The sequence below is a fragment of the Scyliorhinus torazame genome, chromosome 22 (assembly GCF_047496885.1).
Source record: "Scyliorhinus torazame isolate Kashiwa2021f chromosome 22, sScyTor2.1, whole genome shotgun sequence".
Lineage (NCBI taxonomy): Eukaryota > Metazoa > Chordata > Chondrichthyes > Carcharhiniformes > Scyliorhinidae > Scyliorhinus > Scyliorhinus torazame.
In genome coordinates this window covers 87253292-87273739 of record NC_092728.1, presented here as the reverse complement: position 1 = coordinate 87273739, position 20448 = coordinate 87253292, and the positions used below count along the sequence as shown (strand labels likewise).

The 20448-nt window shown below is 48.2% G+C and overlaps 2 protein-coding genes across 6 annotated transcripts in view; one reads left to right on the top strand and one right to left on the bottom strand.

Moving 5' to 3' along the window:
* The window catches only part of LOC140399186 (angiopoietin-related protein 2-like), a 59249-nt gene extending 57281 nt beyond the window's left edge, over positions 1 to 1968 (top strand). The window contains exon 5 of the mRNA XM_072488519.1: positions 96 to 1968. Within this exon, the coding sequence (XP_072344620.1) occupies positions 96 to 295 (200 nt within the window). The 3' untranslated portion in view covers positions 296 to 1968. The remainder of the gene's footprint in view (positions 1 to 95) is intronic.
* Positions 1 to 20448, bottom strand: part of LOC140399187 (ras-specific guanine nucleotide-releasing factor RalGPS1-like) — an 839817-nt gene that overhangs the window by 505879 nt on the left and 313490 nt on the right. The gene's annotated exons all lie outside the window — the stretch shown is intronic.

The window sequence follows — 20448 nt, the reverse complement described above, 5'->3', positions numbered from 1 at the left end:
AGAACTGGAAAAAAAAAAGTTTATGCCACAATTGAATGATTTAACTTCACAAAGGTCTTTAAACTTTTTTGATGCAGATTTTTTTCTTTCTGTAGGCAACTGTGCGCATTATCAGAAAGGTGGATGGTGGTATAATGCCTGTGCACACTCCAATCTCAATGGTGTGTGGTACCGTGGTGGACACTATCGCAGCAAGTACCAGGATGGCGTGTACTGGGCAGAGTTCAGAGGAGGGGCTTACTCCCTCAAGTCCGTTACTATGATGATTAGACCCAACCCCAACACTTTCCATTGAAAAGAACTAGGTGTTTTGAACATTCAAGAAGTAGAACTGAATTGACCCGGTATATGAAATCAGCCTTAAATCAACATATATACACCCTGAGCTGTGTTTATTTGGAAATGAAAAGAAAAATACTTCTGTGTATTTATTTCCTTCAAAAGTATGAACTTGTAATATGTATACAAACTTTTCTTCTCTCGCGTAACAGCAATTTGCTGGTGAAAATGAAAGTTCAGACTATTTGTGCTTACGATCATTTAAAAAAAAAAAATAGTATTGTAATAAAATTCCATCGTGTTTGGGAGGCTATTTTGCTTCTGCTCTACAGAACACCAGAACCTGTTTAGGTACGCAGAGGGCTTCAAGGGTGGTATCTATCGCTGTTCAGGTGCCTTCTGCAATATTAATAATATTCAACCTGAAAGCATGCCTGGAACAGGGCAGTCCAGTAACATAGCGAAATGCAAGCCTGGGCAGTATATTTTGTCACACTGCAAGGTTTCATTTGTTCTGTAATTGACGCAGGAAAGGAGTTCTGATGAATCTATGGGTGCTTGTCGTACTCTAGAAATTAGCTCTGAGAATTTCCACAGATTATTAATACCTCTCTAAATGTTTCCAGCTTGCTCGGGATATCTGTAAGAAAAGAAAAACCCCAAATGCTCAAGTGGACCTGAAACACTCTCTTTCCACCCAGTAACCACTCGAGCATTTTGGATGAAGGTTTTGAAGAGAGAGTACAACTTCCAAGAGTTCAAGCTTTGCATGGCAAGAACATAAACTGGGAACTCAAGTGTGTGTCATCTCCTAGCCATTAATGTTAATAGGCTAATATTCATGCGAGTGCATCCCACTATCCCCAAGATGTAATAGGGTGGATTTCCCATTGCCCAAAACCGATTTCCCGATCCGGCGGAGAATGGAGCACGAAAAACAGGATTGGCGCCTGCCGTTCTGATGTTCCTGTCCCCCGATGGTGGAAGCAGCGAGCTACAGGCAGCATGCCGGCACGAGACCATTTGCATCTGATTAACGGGCTGGAAGCCCGGGTCTCCACCTCCCCGTTATGTACAACTTCCATAGTGGGAAATCCTCCCACTGGGATTTGGTACAATTTTCCCCAAGTGGGGCCCTGATGCGGTGGGCCCCACGTTGGGTCAAGAGGGTCAGTGAATAATTGAGGTGCCCCCCAAAGTTCATCGGAAGGCCCCCTCCCCCAATAACGCAAATCCTGCCCCCCTGCCTGAACCACCGATCACTCCAGCCCCCATCAGAGACCTATCCCCGCGTCGGCGACCTACCGTGCTTTGAAGACCTCCCCCGCATCTGCGACCTCCCCCGTGTCTGTGACCTGCCCTGCGTCAGCGACCTCCCCCGCGACAGCGACCTCCCCGCATCAGAGACCTCCCTTACCCTTCTCTAACATCTGCTACCTCAGACAAAAGTATTTAAAGTAGCAGCTGTTCAAGTGTTAGAGGCTTCCTCAAAAGCCAAGTACACTTCAAAGGGCTTCAAATCCTTTGACGGCATTTGAAATGCAAATCTTCCATTCAATTTCACTGTGATACATTGCCTTAGCCAGTGATTGACAGTTTTATTACTCCAGAGGCAGGTGCTTGATGGATTGTTGATCTCGCTTTCCTTTCATGTTTGAATAAATCTCAAATGTCCTGCTTTGATGATAACCACAATGCTTATAAACACTTGCTATGATTGACAGTTCCTCGCCACATCAAAAGCAACTAAGTGCTTTCACTTCCTCTTTTCCACAGCAGATATTAGGTAAGAGCAAGTAAAAATGCAGTTATCTTTTTCATTTTACTGCCTGGACAGCTCTTCAGCTTTCAGGCAGGGGTCTCTGATTGGGGTCTCTCGTGGCGGGGTGGGGGGGGGGGGGGGGGGGGGAGTCTCAGTTCGGGGTGTCTCTGATGGTGTCTCTATTTGGGGATCTGATGGGGGGGGGGGTCTCTCTGATGGGGATCTCTGTTTGGGGGTCTGATGGGATGTCTCAGTTGGAGGGGTCGCTGAAGATTATCTCTGTTGAGGGGTGTGATGGGGGACTGGAAAAATTGGGTCATCCTCATGTGTGTATGCTGTGGGGGTAGGTAATCTGTTACTACCATGATTGGGGGGGGGGGGGGAGGGTGGAATTTGAGATGTGTTGGGGGGGGGCGGGGAGGGGGGAGTCTGCACCAGACCCTGGTTTAGGGCCACTTGCTCCAAATGGCAGCCGGATACCAGGGTTGCGATGGAATCCTGTGAGCTCTCCTCAATGCATAGATTAGCATGGAGAAGGAGTGGGAATTGCACCTGGGCGCCACTCCTAGCGCCAGCGGAGACCAGTAGCGACTCTCTGCTGGCGGGAGCACAGTCTCCCAAACGGAAAGTCCAGCCCAATAATCCTGGCTTACAACAATCTCTACTGGGAACACTGTGGAGTAAGGTGTCTCCTTCATTGAGCAAGCAAAGATAATGCTACTCATTTTTGAAGTCAACCCATTGCTCATCGCACTACAGTCCACCAGCACGTCACCGCATTCAAACACGGGGAACGAAAAGTCATCGTTTGAAAACGAAAGCACGTTGGAGCCGAAACTCCGGGGGCGATTCTCCAATATGGAGGCCAAGTGCCCGCGCCATCGTGAACACCGTCGCGTTTCACGATGGCGCGAACAGGCCCTGAGGACGACCGATTCTGGCCAGCATGGCGCTGGAGCGGTTCACGCCGCTCCAGCCTCCTTTCGCGGCAACAAATGGGCGCCACGCCAACCCGGGCATGCGCAGTTGGGCCGCGCCAACCTGCGCATGCGCGGGGGACTTCTTCTGTGCGCCGGCCCTGACCAACATGGGTCGGTGTTCAGGGGACGGCCACGCCAAGAAGTAGGCCGGGGGGGGGGGGGGGGGAAAGAGAGGCCGGCCCGCCGATCAGTGGGCCCCGATCGCGGGCCAGACCCCATCAGAGGGACCCCATTGGCGGCCCCCACCCCCCCCCGGTGAAGGAGCCCCCCCATCCCACAGGCCGCCACCCGGCCGTTCCCACCGTCAGCGACCAGGGGTGAACGGCACCGGCGGGACTGTCGTATCGGCACGACCACTTGGCCCATCCGGGCTGGAGAATCGGCGGCCGCGGCGCTACAAATGGCGCCGATTCTCCGCACATCGGAGAATCGCGCACCGCGTCGGGGCATCGTGGCGATTCTCCGGGCCATCACAGGACTCGGAGAATCGCCGCCTCGATGCGAGGCATCAACGTATAACAGCCTAAGCATCACTATGAAATTCCTCCTGTCATTTTAGCGGGGCAAGTTCGTCGCAAACCCATTGAAATTAATCTATTCTAAATGGGTAGATCTATCACTTTAAAATAACATGAGGAATTTCACACCAACACGTCAATCTGTTATGATGGAATATCCCATCATATAATCCCCCATCTTTACTTTCATTTTCTCCTGGGGGGGGGGGGGGGGGGGAGGAGAGAGAAACAGGGGTGAGAAACATAAATATTGGCATTGCAGCTTAAAAACGCAAGAAAATGGGAGTGACTGTGTGTTTGTGTATGCGTGTATTCTAATCCCTTGTTTACTATCCCATGCCCATTGACGTCAAAGAATCTGATACAGGTAAATAAATATTGCTCATAATCATCTCTGGGGGTAAGGGAGGGGCTGCGCACCTTTTTTTAATTTATGCAGTTACTTTATGATAATATTCCTACTGCATTCTTTTGTGTACATCTTATCTGTCTCTTACTAACTGTAACAATATGTAAATTCCGATTTTGAGCCTTCATTGTAGAGTTAATAGAACCAAACGCTACTGGCAGAAAACTTTTGTCTTTTGCAACATTGTCTTGACAGTTCCGATATACACTTTAACTGCCACAATAAACATACTTAAGTACATTTGCTAGTATTATTTACGCTAAACTTGTAGTACGGACCAAACTGCAGGAAGACAATTTGCAGTGTTCCAAACTCTGGTTCCATTAGTTCAGCTTTGATCAGGAATTAGAACTGGTGTCTCCTGCTCAGCTACACAGGGACAAGCCTTCCGAGAGGAGGCAGCCACCGTTAGGTTGCCACGCTGCTCCTATTAATACGTGCCTTCCACTGGAGTTCACATTTCTTGCCCAGACTTCCAAGCAGGGCTTTCTCAGAAATACGGAGTGCACCTGTTCTAGGACTCCTTCAGTCGTATTGTCGAAAGAAGCCAAGCCGTCCCTGCGTTGTCACGGCACCAGCTGTCGTATTCCGGGAAGTGGAGGGGGCGGGGGGGGGGGGGGGGGGGGAGACGATGGCAGGCAAGAGTCTGAGAGGGTAGGGTGGCAGGTGGGTGAGGGGGTAGTAGGAGGCAAGTATTTGAGGGAGGTGTGTAAGTGTTAGGGTGGTTTGTGGGTGTACAAGAGCAGTCGGGTCGGGGGGGGCAGCCGGGGTCAGGGGGGGGACAGTCGGGGTCGGGGGGGACAGTCGGGGTCAGGGGGGGGACAGTCGGGGTCAGGGGGGGGACAGTCGGGGTCAGGGGGGGGACAGTCGGGGTCAGCGGGGGGACAGTCGGGGTCAGCGGGGGGACAGTCGGGGTCAGCGGGGGGACAGTCGGGGTCAGCGGGGGGACAGTCGGGGTCAGGGCGGGACAGTCGGGGTCAGGGCGGGACAGTCGGGGTCAGGGCGGGACAGTCGGGGTCAGGGCGGGACAGTCGGGGTCAGGGCGGGACAGTCGGGGTCAGGGCGGGACAGTCGGGGACAGGGGGGACAGTCGGGGTCAGGGGGGACAGTCGGGGTCAGGGGGGACAGTCGGGGTCAGGGGGGGTCAGGGGGGACAGTCGGGGTCAGGGGGGACAGTCGGGGTCAGGGGGGACAGTCGGGGTCAGGGGGGACAGTCGGGGTCAGGGGGGACAGTCGGGGTCAGGGGGGACAGTCGGGGTCAGGGGGGACAGTCGGGGTCAGGGGGGGACAGTCGGGGTCAGGGGGGGACAGTCGGGGTCAGGGGGAGACAGTCGGGGTCAGGGGGAGACAGTCGGGGTCAGGGGGAGACAGTCGGGGTCAGGGGGAGACAGTCGGGGTCAGGGGGAGACAGTCGGGGTCAGGGGGAGACAGTCGGGGTCAGGGGGAGACAGTCGGGGTCAGGGGGAGACAGTCGGGGTCAGGGGGAGACAGTCGGGGTCAGGGGGAGACAGTCGGGGTCAGGGGGAGACAGTCGGGGTCAGGGGGAGACAGTCGGGGTCAGGGGGAGACAGTCGGGGTCAGGGGGAGACAGTCGGGGTCAGGGGGAGACAGTCGGGGTCAGGGGGAGACAGTCGGGGTCAGGGGGAGACAGTCGGGGTCAGGGGGAGACAGTCGGGGTCAGGGGGAGACAGTCGGGGTCAGGGGGAGACAGTCGGGGTCAGGGGGAGACAGTCGGGGTCAGGGGGAGACAGTCGGGGTCAGGGGGAGACAGTCGGGGTCAGGGGGAGACAGTCGGGGTCAGGGGGAGGGACAGTCGGGGTCAGGGGGGGGACAGTCGGGGTCAGGGGGGGGACAGTCGGGGTCAGGGGGGGGACAGTCGGGGTCAGAGGGGGACAGTCGGGGTCAGGGGGGGACAGTCGGGGTCAGGGGGGGACAGTCGGGGTCAGGGGGGGACAGTCGGGGTCAGGGGGGGACAGTCGGGGTCAGGGGGGGACAGTCGGGGTCAGGGGGGGACAGTCGGGGTCAGGGGGGGACAGTCGGGGTCAGGGGGGGGACAGTCGGGGTCAGGGGGGGACAGTCGGGGTCAGGGGGGGACAGTCGGGGTCAGGGGGGGACAGTTGGGGTCAGGGGGGGACAGTTGGGGTCGGGGGGGGACAGTTGGGGTCGGGGGGGGACAGTCGGGGTCAGGGGGGGACAGTCGGGGTCAGGGGGGGACAGTCGGGGTCAGGGGGGGACAGTCGGGGTCAGGGGGGGACAGTCGGGGTCAGGGGGGGGACAGTCGGGTCAGGGGGCGGACAGTCGGGTCAGGGGTGGGACAGTCGGGTCGGGGGTGGGGGGATTGTCAGGTCGGGGGAGGGGTAGGCGGGATAGAATTTGAACTAGTTTTAATCCTGGGTGATTAGTTTGGTAAGTGAGTTGGAACCATCCCAAGTCTTCAACTTTGACTCAGGTTTTGGAGAGTTCCAGACACATGGAATTGCCTGTGGGAGGTCCAAACCTTCCTAGGCAATCCCCATACAAAACAAAGAAAAGTACAGCACAGGAATAGGCCCTTCGGCCCTCCAATCCTTCACCAACCCTGCTGCCCATCTAAACTAAAATCTTCTACACTTCCTGGGTCCATATCCCTCTATTCCCATCCTATTCATGTATTTGTCAAGATGCCCCTTAAATGTCACTATCGTCCCTGCTTCCACCACCTCCTCAGGCAGCGAGTTCCAGGCACCCACTACCCTGTGTAAAAAACTTACCTCCTGCATCTACTCTAAACCTTGCCCCTCGCACCGTAAACCTGTGCCCCCTCATAATTGACCCCTCTACCCTGGGGAAAAGCCTCTGACTATCCACTCAGTCTATGCCGCTCATAATTTTGTAGACCTCTATCAGGTCGCCCCTCAATCTCCATTGTTCCAGTGAGAACAAACCAAGTTTATTCAACCTCTCCTCATAGCTAATGCCCACCATACCAGGCAACATCCTGGTAAATCTCGTCTGCACCCTCTCTAAAGCCTCCACATCCTTCTGGCAGTGTGGCGACCAGAATTGAACACTATACTCCAAGTGTGGCCTAACTAAGGTTCTATACAGCTGCAACATGACTTGCCAATTCTTATACTCAGTGCCCCGGCCAATGAAGGCAAGCATGCCGTATGCCTTCTTGACTACCTTCTCCACCTGTGTTGCCCCTTTCAGTGACCTGTGGACCTGTACTCCTAGATCTCTTTGACTTTCAATACTCTTGAGGGTTCTACCATTCACTGTATAATTCCCTACCTGTAGTAGACCTTCCAAAATGCATTACCTCACATTTGTCCGGATTAAACTCCATCTGCCATCTCGCCGCCCATGTCTCCAAATGATCTAAATCTTGCTATATCCTCTGACAGTCCTCACCGCTCTCCGCAATTCCACCAACCTTTGTGTCGTCCGCAAACTTACTAATCAGACCAGTTACGTTTCCCTCCAAATCATTTATATATACTACGAACAGCAAAGATCCCAGCACTGATCCCTGCAGAACACCACTAGTCACAGCCCTCCAATTAGAAAAGCATCCTTCCATTGCTACTCTCTGCCTTCTATGACCTAACCAGTTCTGTATCCATCGTGCCAGCTCACCTCTGATCCAGTGTGATTTCACCTTTTGTACCAGTCTGCCATGAGGGACCTTGTCAAAGGCTTTACTGAATTCTATGTAGACAACATCCACTGCCCTACCTGCATCAATCATCTTTGTGACCTCCTCGAAAAACTCTATCAAGTTAGTGAGACACGACCTCCCCTTCACAGAACATGTGCTGCCTCTCGCTAATACGACCACTTGCTTCCAAATGGGAGTAGATCCTGTCTCAAAGAATTCTCTCCAGTAATTTCTCTACTACTGACGTAAGGCTCACCGGCCTGTAGTTCTCTGGATTAGCCTTGCTACCCTTCTTAAACAAAGGAACAACATTCTATTCTCCAGTCCTCCAGGCCATAACCTGAAGACAGTGAGGATCCAAAGATTTCTGTCAAGGCCTCAGCAATTTCCTCTCTAGCCTCCTTCAGCATTCTGGGGTAGATCCCATCAGGCCCTGGGGACCTATCCACCTTAATATTTTTCAAGATCTTTTTGGATCTCAATGTGACCCAGGCTAACTACACACCCTTCTCCAGACTCAACATCCACCAATTCCTTGAAGGTTTATACCTTCAACTATAAATATCCTTTGGTGAATATTGATGCAAAGTACTCATTTAGTACCTTGCCCATTTCCTCTGGCTCCACACATAGACTCCCTCCCCTGTCCTTCAGTGGGCCGACCCTTTCCCTGTCTACCCTCTTGCTTTTTATGTACGTGTAAAAAGCCTTGGGATTTTCCTTAACCCCATTTGCCAATGACTTTTTGTGACCCCTTTTAGCCCTTCTGACTCCTTGCTTAAGTTCCTACTTTCCTTGTATTCCACACAGGCTTCGTCTGTTCCCAACCTTCTAGCCCTGACAAATGCCTCCTTTTAGCCTTCTAGCCTCCTGACAAATGCCTACAATATCTCTCGTTATCCAAGATTCCCAAAATTTTCCATATTTATCCTTATTCCTCACAGGAACATGCCGGTCCTGAATTCCTTTCAACTGACATTTGAAAGCCTCCCACATGTCAGATGTTGATTTGCCCTCAAACATCCACCTCCAATCTATGTTCTTCAGTTCCCGCCTAATATTGTTATCATTAGCCTTCCCCCAATTTAGCACATTCACCCTAGGGCCACTCTTATCCTTGTCCACCAGCACTTTAAAAAACTTACTGAATTGTGGTCACTGTTCCCGAAATGCTCCCCTATTGAAATTTCTACCACCTGGTCGGGCCCATGTAGTTAAGCCTTTCAAGGGGACCCCAGAGCATCTTCTGGGGGACTTCTGGGGCACAACCTTCCAGAGGTTTTGGCCAGGTGATGTGTCAGGATGAATGTACCTGGCTGGCACATTCACCAGCTTGTTTGGCATAGGGCCAAGAGTGTTAACAAACAGGCCAGATTCCAGCAAACAAATAAGCACAAAGTGCTGCACAGAGAGTGTCAAAATAAGTTAGTGGGTTTACATTAGAAATGCTTAATTTACACTGCAGCTCCCAGCTTCATAAAGCTCCTCATTCAGCAGTTACAATGGAAATAGTTAGATTGCTCAATTATGGCACCAACATGGGTGGGATATTTCAATTTATGAATCAGTGTGCGTCAGTTTTAAAGGGACGCGCAAATACATTTACTGAAACCAAGTTTGACAATAAAAATTGGGATTTGTACCTGATCCATTGTCAGACCACTGATCTGTCTCACATCGCATCACGAGAGTTCAGTCAGACCCCCGAACTTACAATAGAAATGCACCACTTGTGAAAAGTGGAAAGCAATGGTTAAGGTTGAATCACAAACTGGCCCACTGAAGACAAGAACGTTATCAATATTCATTCATCTGCCAACCAGATTGCATTTAATCCTTGAAATCACAAACGTGTTCAAGCCACCATTTATACACAAGTAAATGTAGAATGGGGCTAGAATTGGAATGGTAATGATCATCATAGAAGCTCCAGGCACAGACCTGGCCCCAACAACAACCTATATCTATATAGCACCTTCAACTAATGTTCCAATATGCTTTACAAGAACATTATCAAGCACAAATTGACAGGACAGAATCTCAAATAAAGCAAGCTATTCTAAAATCAACCTCCTGTTAAAGTGTTTCTAATAGTAAACATACCTTTACACTTAATACGAATGTTCACCAATATATCTCTTTAAAAAACAGTTTCTTAATCCAAACCACTCTTTCCCCAGAGTGCATCAACAGGAAATAGGAGGGCCGTTGCAGTCAGCCTCTCAAGTCAGGGCCCAGGAAGTCGGCCTCGCAAGACAGGGCCCAGGGAGTCGGCCTCCCTAGACAGGGCCCAGGAAGTCGGCCTCCCAAGTCAGGGCCCAGGCTGTCGGCCTTCCAAGTCAGGGACAGGCAGTCGGCCTTCCACGTCAGGGACAGGCAGTCGGCCTTCCAAGTCAGGGACAGGCAGTCGACCTCCCTAGTCAGGGCCCAAGCAGTCAGCCTCCCTAGTCAGGGTCCAGGCAGTCAACCTCCCTCGTCAGGGTCCAGGCAGTCAGCCTCCCTAGTCAGGCCCCAGGCAGTCGCTGTCCCAAGTCAGGGCACTGGGACTCGGCCTCCCTAGTCAGGGCCCAGGCAGTCAGCCTCCCTAGTCAGGGTCCAGGAAGTCGGCCTCCCTAGTCAGGGCCCAGGCAGTCGGCCTTCCAAGTCAGGGACAGGCAGTCAGCCTTCCAAGTCAGAGACAGGCAGTCAGCCTCCCTAGTCAGGGCCCAAGCAGTCAGCCTCCCTAGTCAGGGTCCAGGGAGTCAGCCTCTCTAGTCAGGGCCCAGGCAGTCGGCCTCTCTAGTCAGGGCTCAGGGAGTCAGCCTCTGTAGTCAGGGCCCAGGCAGTTGGCCTCCCTAGTCAAGACCCAGGCAGTCGGCCTCCCTAGTCAAGACCCAGACAGTCGGCCTCCCTAGTCAAGACCCAGGCAGGTAGCTTCCCAAATCAGGGCCCAGGCAGCCGGCCTCCCTAGTCAGGGCCCAGGGAGGTGGCCTCCCTAGTCAAGACCCAGGCAGGCGGCTTCCCAAATCAGGGCCCAGTGAGTCAGCCACCCTGGTCGAGGCCCAGGCAGCCGGCCTCCCAAGACAGGACCCATGGAGTTGACCTCCCTAGTGAGGGCCCAGGGAGTTGGCCTCCCTAGTGAGGGCCCAGGCAGCCAGATATTGTGATTTGAAACTTAATTAAACATTTACGTGAGAGTTGCACCTTTGCTCTTTATTCAGAATGCTTTGTATTCAAGTCAAATCTTACATGAGCAATGAACATTTTTTTTCTGCCAGATTGTTTTTGTTCAAATTGGCACTATGACTCCAAGAAAAGCACTCCACCTCCCAGACAATGTCCAAATATACATATGTACAGTGACCCCACCACCTGGGGGTTCACCTCGAAGTCACTCACCACCCTGAATTGGAAATATATCGCCATTCCTTCGCTGCCGCTGGGACAAAATCCTGGATCTCCCTCCCTAACAGCACAGTGGGTGTACCTACACCGGAAGGACTGCAGCAGTTCAAGGTGGCAACTCACCACCACCTTCTGAGGGGAAACTAGGGATGGGCAATAAATGCTGGCCTAACTCGTGACGCCCACATCCCGAAAATGAGTACAAAAAAAAAACAATTTTGTACTCTGCCCAGCCAAACCAAGTACAGTAAAAATCATTATCCAGCACCTGTGGGAATGGGTGGTGCTTGTTCAACGGAAATGCCAGTTAATGCCATTCACCAACGGAATGGCATGGGTTCAGGATAACTTTGTAATTGCTTCCCTTCCGTATGAAGTGACAATTTGTATTAGGGGAACATCAGAATCCGGTGAGTAGTGTGTTCCGGTTGGTGGAGTGCCTGATAACACAAAGTTTACTGAATTAACAATGCACTGCAAATGACCCTGACCCCTGATGCCATAACAACAGTAAACCACCAATAACATAACATATTAATTACCACATTAATAAACGGGGACTGCACAAACCTCAAAGTAAATGGGAATCTCGCTGCAGACAATAAATCGCAGCAGGGGTTTTGGCCAAGATTTACAGATACGATATCAAAGACTTGGGGGTAAACAGTAGCTCCAATTTCGGAGGTGTCAATACTTGGAGTGTCGGAGGATTCGGGAGTGCAGGTGGGGAGAGGGGCCAATGTAGTGGCCTTTGCCTCCCTGATACCCCGGAGACGGATCTTGTTGTGCTGGTAGGACTCAGAGCCGCCAAGCATAGATTATCATAGAATTTACAGTGCAGAAGGAGGCCATTCGGCCCATCGAGTCTGCACCGGCTCTGGGAAAGAGCACCCTACCAAAGGTCAACACCTCCACCCTATCCCCATAACCCAGTAACCCCACCCAACATTAAGGGCAATTTTGGACACTAAGGGCAATTTATCATGGCCAATCCACCTAACCTGCACATCTTTGGGCTGTGGGAGGAAACCGGAGCACCCAGAGGAAACCCACGCACACACGGGGAGGATTTGCAGACTCCGCACACACAGTGACCCAAGCCGGAATCGAACCTGGGACCCTGGAGCTGTGAAGCAATTGTGCTATCCACAATGCTACCGTGCTGCCCGTCGGGTGTGGGTGAGTGATGTTGCAGAGTTTCTGCGCGTAGGGAAGATCAGGTTCGCCATTAGGGGGGCAGAGGAGGGGTTCATCTCGAGGTGGAACCTGTTCATCTGCCTCTTTTTGAGTCATCAGTTTGAGGGGGAGGGGTTTCTTTTCAGTTCAGGTTGGGTTGAAAGGTTAAAAAGGGGGAGGGTTGGAAAAGAGGGTTGAGGATGTTTTGATTGCTTGCTGTTGCCGCGATTGTTTTTTTGTGTTTTCTTCTTCTTTATTACGTATGTATTTTGAAAAATGCCTCAAATAAAATGTTTTTCAAAAAAAACAAAAATCACAGCAGACTCATCCAGCAGTAGCAAACAGGAAAAGCTGACAGAACGTGTACAAGAGCTGGTTATTGTAAATTAATATGACTTCCCTGGATTGAAAGCTGGCCTTATGGGATTTCCCAAACAGCAGTAATTACATTCCAGAATAGCTGGAACAAATGGCCTTGACAGAAACAAAATCCCTCCAACAATAAGAACCACATGTGACAGAAGAATTACCAATCAGATAAGACAGAAAAAAACACTCATCAAAACTCAATTCATACAGAAAAGCGACACGCAAAAACACGTAATGTGACCCAAACATGTAAGAAACACAAGGCAACTTGCCAGGGAGTTTAAGGCTAATTGGAAGGTGCATGAGTTTGCAGGATAGTTACAACTTGTTTTTGACATACCTTACCATATTTTACAAACCTTTCGTGGCCACAAGCAACTATCAAGATCAAATTTACCTGACTTCAATGATTACAGTAATGGTTGACTGAACCGTGCCACAATGCCACCTACGATATACGAAAGGGTAACTTGTAGCATCACAAGCAGCCTACAGAATCAACCAGGCAATGTCTTAAGGTACTCCGTGTAAATCACAGATGCAATAAACATTCCTAATTGGGCAATGCGACCATTTGACCATACTGCATACAGTCCTGGTCACCATTTTACAGGAAGGATACGACCACACGAGAGGGGTTATAGGAGAGATAGAGGATTTTGCCAAGAATGGAGACTCTTAGCCATGAGGAAATATCGGAGAGACTGTGGTTGTTTCCTTGGCAAAGGAGGAGGCCGAGACAAGATTTAATTAAGATATACAGGAGACTTGGATAGAGTGGAAAGGCATTGGATATTTCTTTCTGCCTGAAAGGGTAATAGAGGCATAAACTCTCAGTGCTTAAATAACACAATGTGCTGTAAGCTACAGGGTTACAGGCAAAGAGCGGGAAGGTGAGATTAGGTAGCCACTTCGTTGGCACAGACAAAGGGCCAAATCACTGCTCTCTGTGGCGTAAACCTGTATTTCTATTTAACGAGAAATAAAACATACCAATTTGACACTGTTTCACAGTAATTCACACTTACTACCAAAAGTTAAGAATTTAGCGCACAAACCTTCATTGTTGTTCAGAAATTATAATACCTTGGAATGTCTCGAAAGCAACAAAATCTCAGAAGAGGCTAAATGTTTGATAATACGAACAAAATATAAAATGGATAACTTCATCAATCAGGTACCAACATGGACAAAAGCAGCAAAATCCCTGATATCGACCAGGACAGCATATCTTCTCAAACTCTCGTGGTAAACAGCATCTCTTAATTCAGCCTCGTTGCAATTCCTTTTGCCTGCTCAGGTTTAAAGTTACTGCCTGAAATAAAGCTACTTTTTTGCTCTTCATTCACCTCATGTGATTTTATTTTTGTAAGTTAGTTGAAGGGTCAACATTACACAAGTAAATGTACCTCTTCTAATTTATCAACTGTGGGAACATCCAACTGAAATTAGACCATTGTGGCCCTGTTTAGAACACTCCACCTGACAATGAAACATTTGGATAAACACTTGGACATGAGCAACTGAAAGCTCAAAGACAAATTACATCCAATTCGCTCGGAGAGTGCTCTGTGTAAACCATAAAACACAAAGACAAAGCAAAACTACGTCCAGATCACCTCAAATTCACCAAAACATCTACACCAAAGGTCGAATTCAGTCTAAAGCCCTGCCCTGGGACTTAATCCAACTTGAGCACAGTCGACTGCAAAACAGCAATGAAATTTTCCGTCAGGAAACATTTTATTCAAATTGCCCACCATAAGGTATGTTGGTTGCCTCGCAAATTTCATGGAAATTGGGTAAGGAGCATGGGGTGGGTCTCATGGATGAAGAGCTCAGAGGTGTCATGAGCTGAATGGCGTAGGAGCCGGAGAAAGACAGGAACTCGGGAGAAAGCCTGGGGAGGGGGTAGATTTCTGAGCAAGGAGTTGGCAAGGCTAGATCCAGATGCAACTGATCAATGCAGGCGATGGAGGAAAATCATGAGTTCTTCTCGCTTGCTGTTGTAGGTGAGGATAGAAGCAGCTCTGGAGAAAAGGAGTTGATCGTTAAGTAGGCCGCAGCTTTGGGAGAAGGACGAGTGCGAGGCCGATAGCACTTGACCGGATGATTGGTGGCTAAGCAGGAGTCGTGCCTGAGGCCGCAGTCCTTGGATTTGAGGGAGCTGACGAGGAAGCCATATCAGGAAGGAGACAATAGAAATTTCTCTGAGAACGATGGCATTAAAGACAGAAGCAAGTGAACAGTTGGGAAGAATGGTCTGTGGAAGTAGCTATCAGTCTGAACCTTTGAATCACAATGCGGACCATCTTTTAGATACCCAAAATGTACTTCTTCAATCTTTTGTTCTGACTCTACCTGGATATTGATTGTTGGTACCCCATGCTGGGAAGGGGGGCAGGATCCGACACAATTGAACCAACACTAACGGACGTTAAGAGATCCTTCTATATCTTTGCAATTTTAAGTAATAGCAGGCGCTGATGTAAAAAAACAGAAAATCCCATCTGTGTGATTCCCCCTTTCCTTTCTTCAGGAAGAATATTTAATGACGAGCTCTTCTTTGCCCGCTTCGGGGTATCCTAGTTTACTGTTTTCTGTGATAAGTCATTCTGTCACGCCTGTGTTCAGGCTGACTAAAACAAAATCTCGCCAAAGCATAAATTAAAATGGTAGGGGGTAAATCTTGGCAGTCGGTTAAGAAAGTGAATAATATAACAAATGTTATGGGCCAGGGTTTAGAGAACCCCAAAGTGTATCATGGAGTTCACCTGACCTACAACTTTTGTAATAGATTGTGGTATGGGGAGCACAGGGCCCACTCTACAAGTGTGGTACTTCAGAAATGGACAAGAATTTTTTAAAACAGCAAAACAATGTTTATTCTATGAACTCAAGTTAATCTTTCTAAAACAAACAGTGAACATCTTAGCAACCAGTAAATCAAATACACCCCCAAAGAATACAACACTAAATAATCTGTAAGCTGTCCTTTTAACACCCAGAAGACTTAACAAACCTTTAAACAGAAGACATCAGGATTTACATTCACTACTGAGAACATTTATAATTCCGAATACACCAAATGAGCCAGAGATAGTCTTTCATGGCAGAGAGCTCAACAGTACAGTTGCTTTGTCTGACTTCAGCTGCAACACAACACCAAAAAGACACAGACACACCCTAGCTTTTCTCAAAGTGAAACTAAAAAGCAGAAGTGGAGCTCTGCTCCACCCATACTCTGACATCCCTGCAGTAACATGAGCAGCCAAACATTTCTTAAAGCGACATTCTCATGACACAGAGGTAGCACCAATCTACTTTTCAAAACAAAACCTACAGGAAACATTTGAACCAGATATTCAAATTTTGCTGCTATTTTAGCCGCATTGGGAATTTGCCAAGGATGGCATTGTTCTGTTACTTTGTACCTTAGCTGGCATCTAACCTTGTTCCTTTAGTTGGAAATTTCCGGCCTGTGGTAAATCTGACAGTTCAGGTCTTAGAGATTAAATAAATATTAAAAAAAAACTGGTAATTTGAGAGTTGGAATCAAATAAATGACATTTAAGCATCAGGCAACTGGTGTTTTTTATTTGTATATCACAGAATGCTGAATCACCTTTTCTTATGTCGTCATTTGCTGAGGCATTTGACCCTCGGTCATAGTCACAGCGGTTTACAGCCCCAAAAAGAGGCCATTCGGCCCACCGTATCTGTGCCAGCCATCAAGCATTCATCTATTCTGATCCCATTTTCCAGCACTTGGGGCCGTAGCCTTGTGTGCTGTGACGTTTAAAGTGCTCATTTAAATGCTTCTTATGTTGTGAGACTTCCCGCCTTTACCACCTTTTCAGGCTGCAAGTTCCAGATTCCCACCAGCCTGTGGGTGAAAACGCGTAGTCTAAAAATCCCCATTACCTAGCTAATGGTTATTTGACAAGAGAAAATCCCGATTAGAATGTAAAGTAAAATCATACCTCTCTAATGTTATGTCTATTGTTATTGTGGTGTGATGTGTGTCTGTGAGGAATATTATCTTTAACTGAATCAGCTGGTCAATATATATATTGACCTGGTTCTAAAGGACTTTTTAAAGCAAGTAAAATCACTGGTACAAAATGACTGCCACAGGTCACCTGACAAGTATGATATTATAAGATGGTCAGTTTCTGGAGGTTTCCAAGGTGAATTACAGTTAGCACATACCAAGGCAAACCTTTCACAGCTGTGAATATCAAGAATTACTTCAAAGAAGAACTGAAACTTGTAACTGGCTCTCACAATTTACATTTTTATAAAACTACATTCTGATTGAATTGGATTGGATTTTTTTAATGTCACGTGTACCGAGGTACAGTGAAAAGTATTGTTCTGCGTACAGTTCAAAGAGATCATTCCGTACATGAACAGAAAATATATAGGGAAAACATAAATGTAAATGCAGAGACACAGGCATCGGATGAAGCTTACAGGAGTGTCGCACTACTCAGTAGAGAAGATTTGTGAAGAGATAAGATCAGTCCATAAGAGGGTCATTTAGGAGTCTGGTAACCGCAAGGAAGAAGCTGTTTTTGAATCGGTTTGTGTGTGTTCTCAGACTTTTGTATCTCCTGCCCGGTGGAAGAAGTTGTAAGCGTGAAGAAGCTGGGTGGGTGGGGTCCTTGATTATGCTGCCCGCTTTCCCAAGGCAGCAGGAGGTTTAAGAGTCAGTGGATGGGAGGCGGGTTTGCGTGATGGACTGGGTGATGTTCATGATTCTCGGTAGTTTTTTAGTTTTTGTTTCCAAACAGAGACAGCAGTTTGACCAGGACAATGGCGACATAGCAGGTGTTTATATGTTCTTCTTGGTTTATTGCAAGAAAGGTGGTCTTTCAGAAGTTGGGACATCAAACAAATTCATCAACTAGACCATAACACAATAGTTAAGGTCTCGCCAGACATGAGCTAATTAATTACCTTCTATAGAATACCCAACTCATTAGGGGGAAGAAAGGTCTAGTGACCAGAATAACAATTTTGAAATATATTTTATATTTATGGCTGCTTTTACGGTGTCAGAAGTAGCTGCTGTAAATGGAGCAGTAACCCAACTCTCTTTCTCCCTGCTGGTCTCAGGTTCAAGGCCCTATCTCTATTCCATCTTAGAATCCATTACAGGGATAGAGAATTTCAATTGAAATGAACCTTGGGTGCAATAGCATCAACTTTGGGAAAGGGCGGAATACAGTTTTTAAAAAAAAGAGGTTGTATCCAGAAATTGCAGTTTACATCAGCCACAATCCCACTGGAACTTCAAAATCACTGTGGCAAAGAATCTGCCTCAGCCACAAACAACAGGAAAAGATTCAAAACAAGGAACACCATTTTATTTTACCATTTATAATTGACTCTTAATTTGGTCCAAATTTAATCTCCTCTACTGTATAATGCATCTTCATGCGTGCGGTGGGAAATTCCTTTTTAAATTTATATCTTTACCAGGGTGGGTTTATGTAGCATGATCTGCTTTAAGGATAATGATATCTCAATCAATTTGTAGCTTGGAGGTTACATTCACTTGTCTCAACTCTTGTCCAATTTATTCCAGAGGCAGGTGCGATCGCACATTTGAGGAGGAATTCAGATTTGCGGTTAGTCTGTTTAGCAGTTTTCCTTTCTTCCGCCCCCTTTCAACACGCCATGGTTCTTTAGGTTCTATTTACAAATTGATTGAACTGTCCACCATGGATGAGTTTGTTCACTTTCCTTCAGCTCAGGGAAGAAGTTAATCTTGGGTCGTCCCATCATCAAAGATTTTCACTATGTCCAGGCGTTGAGTTCATGTCATATGGCCTTGAGCTGCGGCCAAGCTGTACGAGTCAAGGCTCAAATGGTTGAAATCATAGAACGGTTACAGCACAGGAGGAGGCCATTCAGCCCATTGAATCCATCCTAGCTCTCTGCATCAGCAACTCAATTAATCCCATTCCCCACCCTTTCCTGTTGCCCCTGCAAATGTTGTCTCTTCGGACGTGTCCCCAATGCCCTTTTGAAAACTCAGATCGGATCGATCTCAACCACACTCTCACGTGGTGCATTCCATACCTCAACCATTTGCTGCATAAAAAGACTTTCCTCATATCGCTGTAAATCATTTTTCCAACCACCTTAAGTTGGGGGCGGCACAGTGGTTAGCACTGCTGCCTCAGGGCGGCGAGGACCCCTGTTTGATCCCGGCCCTGGGTCACTGCCTGTGTGGATTTTGCCCATTCTCCCAGTATCTGCGTGGGTTTCACCCCCACAACCCAAAGATATGCAGGGTAGGTGGATTGGCCACGTTAAATTCCTTCTTAACTGGAAAAAAATAAGTGGGTACTCTTAAAAAAAATTTTTTAAATAACCAGCTTAAGTTGATGCCCTCGGCCTGTCTGCCTATGCAAGCTGTTTTGCTCTGTACACTCTGTCTAGACCTCTTTATGATGTTCATCACTTCAATCAAACCTTGACCCTTCCAACCTTCACTTCTCCAAGGAGAATAACCTCAATTCTCCAATCTACCACGTAACCGAGTCCCTCAACCCGGAAAACATTTTTGTGAATCTTTCCTGCATGCTTTCGAAAGCCTTCACGTCTCTTGCCTTGTCACTCGATTCTCATTGAGGAGCAGTGGCTGTGGGAGTGAAAGATCTTAATTGACACAGGTAGAGACTTGCCCACTTCTTACAGCCTTAAAGAGACACATTCAATTTGTGTTTGTGCATATACTCTTGTCTATATTCATGACATTTGTGCCCCTCAGAACGTCAGTAGCTTGCTCAGGAAACAAACACTAAGTTCCAGGGCAGTTTCTCCTGATTGCGTGCTGCTGAAATTGTTGACTTGAACTCAGCTGTGCCTTTCAGTGGATGGTGACAGTAGTATGAATGAGGCGCCAACTGGAACATTACCTCAACCATATGCACAGTTGATGGATAGACTTGTGATTCTTGGTGCCAGACACAAAACTGCTGGGTGATGATCTGCAGGCCTTCCACGGAATGGGCCAAGAAAGAACATAATTGGCTCTGATGACATGAGATTTATCATGGCAATGTGCAAACAGCTTGCTATCTAACCTGAACGGGGTAAGTGCCACCCTGTCGGTTATCACTCGTCCTAGGAACCCGCGCGTAGCTACGGTCAACTTTCACCAGGAGCTCCCATGGTGCCTTGGCTTAAAAAGAGCATTGCCTGTGATGGTTTTAAACAGCTGATCTTGAAAAGCCTGGCAAAACAAAAAAGTCCAAGCAATAGACAGAAGTACAAAGTCAGTTGTTTCCACAGCCAGACTGGTTACTGACATTTGTGCGGTATGACAAACAATTGCACGCACTCCATTTGGAAGACGGTTCTGCTCTCGGCAGTCTAGCGATTGTAAAACATCTCTTTGTAGAGGTCGCTATGCAGAGCGTCGACTTTGTAGAGGTCGCTATGTGGAGCGTCGACTGAGTCCAGTGCCTTTTCTTGGATGACGCCACAAGATACCAATGTGGACACTTCCCCACCACCCGGTTAGAGGTTTGCAGCATCTGAGATTCCAGAACATATCTGACTTAGCTGAAGAAGCACGGAGTCTCGTATCATCATCAGCTTCCTGGCTGACACTTGGCGATCAGACAAAAGGTATAAGGTAAGGTGGTAATACAGGTAAGAAACTGACTTTGCTTAAAAAAAAAGAATAGTGACATGAAAGGTGATGGGTACCATTTTGTATATTTTAGACAACACAGAAATAATAAAATTAGGAAAAACACTGTGGATACTGGAATCGGAAACAAGAACAGAGGACGCTGGGAAAACTCAGCAGGTCTGCCAGCATCTAGAAATAATAAGTCTCTTTCAAATTCAAATCGCTGGTACCTGGTGATATTTTCTTTCCTTTACAACTTTTATATTCTCAGCAGCGT